At 67.4% G+C, this 2337-nt stretch overlaps 2 protein-coding genes across 2 annotated transcripts in view; one reads left to right on the top strand and one right to left on the bottom strand.

Annotated features, from left to right (window-relative positions):
* The window catches only part of LRSAM1 (leucine rich repeat and sterile alpha motif containing 1), a 28089-nt gene extending 26177 nt beyond the window's left edge, over positions 1 to 1912 (top strand). Inside the window, exon 25 of the mRNA XM_004677312.2 lies at positions 91 to 1912. Coding sequence (XP_004677369.2) covers positions 91 to 216 — 126 coding nt within the window. The 3' untranslated portion in view covers positions 217 to 1912. The remainder of the gene's footprint in view (positions 1 to 90) is intronic.
* Positions 710 to 2337, bottom strand: part of FAM129B (family with sequence similarity 129, member B) — a 44839-nt gene continuing 43211 nt past the window's right edge. The window contains exon 8 of the mRNA XM_012721209.1: positions 710 to 855. Coding sequence (XP_012576663.1) covers positions 710 to 855 — 146 coding nt within the window. The remainder of the gene's footprint in view (positions 856 to 2337) is intronic.

Here is a 2337-nt window from a genome sequence, read left to right as displayed (position 1 = left end):
CGGGGCAGCGGCCGTCACAGTAAGCCGAGGGCCGGGCTGGGACTCGCCCCCCTGGGGCAGGCGGGCTGCCCACCCTGCGCCCTCCCCCAGGCCCAGATGATCTTCCTCAACTGCGGCCACGTGTGCTGCTGCCAGCAGTGCTCCCAGCCGCTGCGCACCTGCCCGCTGTGCCGCCAGGAGATCGCCCAGCGCCTCCGGATCTTCCACAGCAGCTGAGCTGGCCACGCCGCCGCCGCCTCCAGCCCAGGGCTTCCGCTTCCCGCTTGGCCCGGCCCAGCGGCCTGTCCTGGGCCCCGCAGGAGGCCCCTCCCCACCCCCATCTCCAGCCAAATACTGTGAAGCAAGGGAGGCCTCGGGCCAGGGAAAGGCGAGGCGGCGGGGCCACAGCGGGACGCAGGACCCGTGTCCTGGCCACTCGGCTCTGCCACCTGCCCAGTCTGACTGTGGGGGGAGGGGAGCGCGGGGGCCCTGGCCGAGGGGAGGGGAGTCCATGCGGAACGAGGGCAGGCACAGAGCTTCTGTGCGCTGTCCGGGGACGTGTCCAGCGCAGACCCGGTGCCACTGTCGGCCCTCCTGGCCTCCTCCCCTGCTCCCCGAAGCGCCGGGCCCCTCCTGTGGGAGTTGAACCTCCTCCCCGATGCAGGGGGTGAGCTTTGCAGACCCAGCGCAGGGTCGTCAATAAATGCACCCCAGCCTGCTCCCCGAGTCATCACTGGCTCCCGATGAGCCTGGGGAGGGGCGAGAAGAGCGCCCAGGGCCTGGCGGTGCCGGGCTCCGAGCCCAACACCACGCGGCTGGGCAGGCGCCAGCCCTCGGCCCCAGGCAGCGGATACCTGTGCTTGCTGTGGACCGCACCTGTAAGTGCGTGTCCTGGCCAAGGGCAGCCTTCCCTTTGGGTTAGAGGCAGGCCTGGCTGTGCGGCTCACTGACCTGGCCGGCCTCCCAGCCTCTGTGTCCCTGGCCCATTCAATATGGGAGTGGAGCCCTCATTCAGGCTAGTGGCCACCAGGGGGCGCTCAGTGCTCACCTTGGTCTCCCCACCCCATTGGGGCCTCCAGTCCCGCGAGGTGAACCCGGACTTCCCAGGCAGGCACCGGCCTCCTCTGATACCGTCTCCCCTGGGGACCCGTGGTCATGTCCTGCCCCACACTCCCTCCTGGCTTCAGCCTGGCCAGGAGCGGAAAGCGGGGTGGGCACTTCCCAGGGCACCTCGTTTGGGCTCTCTGAATCTTCTCTCAGGCTGGGGAAAACTTCTGAACCCGGTTCACAGACAGGGGCCTGAGGTTGAGTTCGCCACGCAAGGACAGGAAGTCCACAGCTGAATCCCTGCTTGGCTCCCTGCTTCTAGGCCTCGCCTCAACCCCTGACAAGCTCTTGGCCGCTGGCCATGTGGGCAGCTCGCACCAGGAGAGCCACTGTCCCCAGCCTGGCCGCCAGTCTCGCTGGAGGGGCCTGTTCCCGCGTGGGTGTCACTGCGGGAGGGTGTCTGCACCGTGCCCTGTGCCTGTGTGCACGGCGGTGACGGTGCCCGGGTGGCGCCCAGCCCCCGGGTCTGCGGTCTGAGAGGCGTGGCCCACTGGACACTGGCTCTGTGAGCCCCGCAGGGCCGTGAGCCCGGGGCCCACCCCCGGAGGCTCCCCAGGCCCACGTGGCTCTGGAGTCGGACAGATGTTTTGGCCTCATGGTGCCCGAGGCTGCCTGAGGACCACCGCACGGACCCCTGAGCTGCCCCCGGTCAGTTGCCTATGCGCTCTGCTGCTTCTCTCTGAACCTCAGTTTGCTCCTCTGTGAAGGGGGTTAGGGCCGTGAGCTCAGGAAGCCAGGTGCAGGTGCGCCCGGCCGCGGCCGATGCCCTCCTGCTGCTCCCGACACAGACACGGGCCAAGGCCTTAAATAAAGCATTTATTGATTAGTAGAAGCTTAAACGGTTTGCATAATATTTTCAATACAATATCTGGGAAGGGTGGTCGGAAAACCCCAAAGAAGGCACTAGAGGCTTGAGACGGAATGTGTCGCTGGAACAGCTTAAGGATGCAACTGAGGTCAGGCTGGGCCGGGAGGGTCCCTGAGCGCCAGCCACCGCCACGTGTCCAGTGGGCCCCAGACCCAGAGAAGGGACTGGGGGGCAGAGGACACAGGGCTGGAGAGGGCCTCACCCCGAGGACCCCTAAGGTGTTGGGCACTCCTCTGCCCTCCCTCTCCTCAAGGCAGCAGGGGAGGGGTCTGGGGAAGCCAAAAGCTTCCAGGCCCTGGGGACAGACGGGGCCTGCCGGCCAGAATGCAGTAGCTTCGCCCGCACCCCCGGGACAAGGAGCTCAGGAAGGCAGACAGCTGGCC

The sequence above is a fragment of the Condylura cristata genome, unplaced genomic scaffold (assembly GCF_000260355.1).
Source record: "Condylura cristata isolate star-nosed mole 26May11 unplaced genomic scaffold, ConCri1.0 scaffold00006, whole genome shotgun sequence".
Taxonomy (NCBI): Eukaryota; Metazoa; Chordata; class Mammalia; order Eulipotyphla; family Talpidae; genus Condylura; species Condylura cristata.
This window is presented reverse-complemented; position numbering and strand designations above follow the sequence as displayed.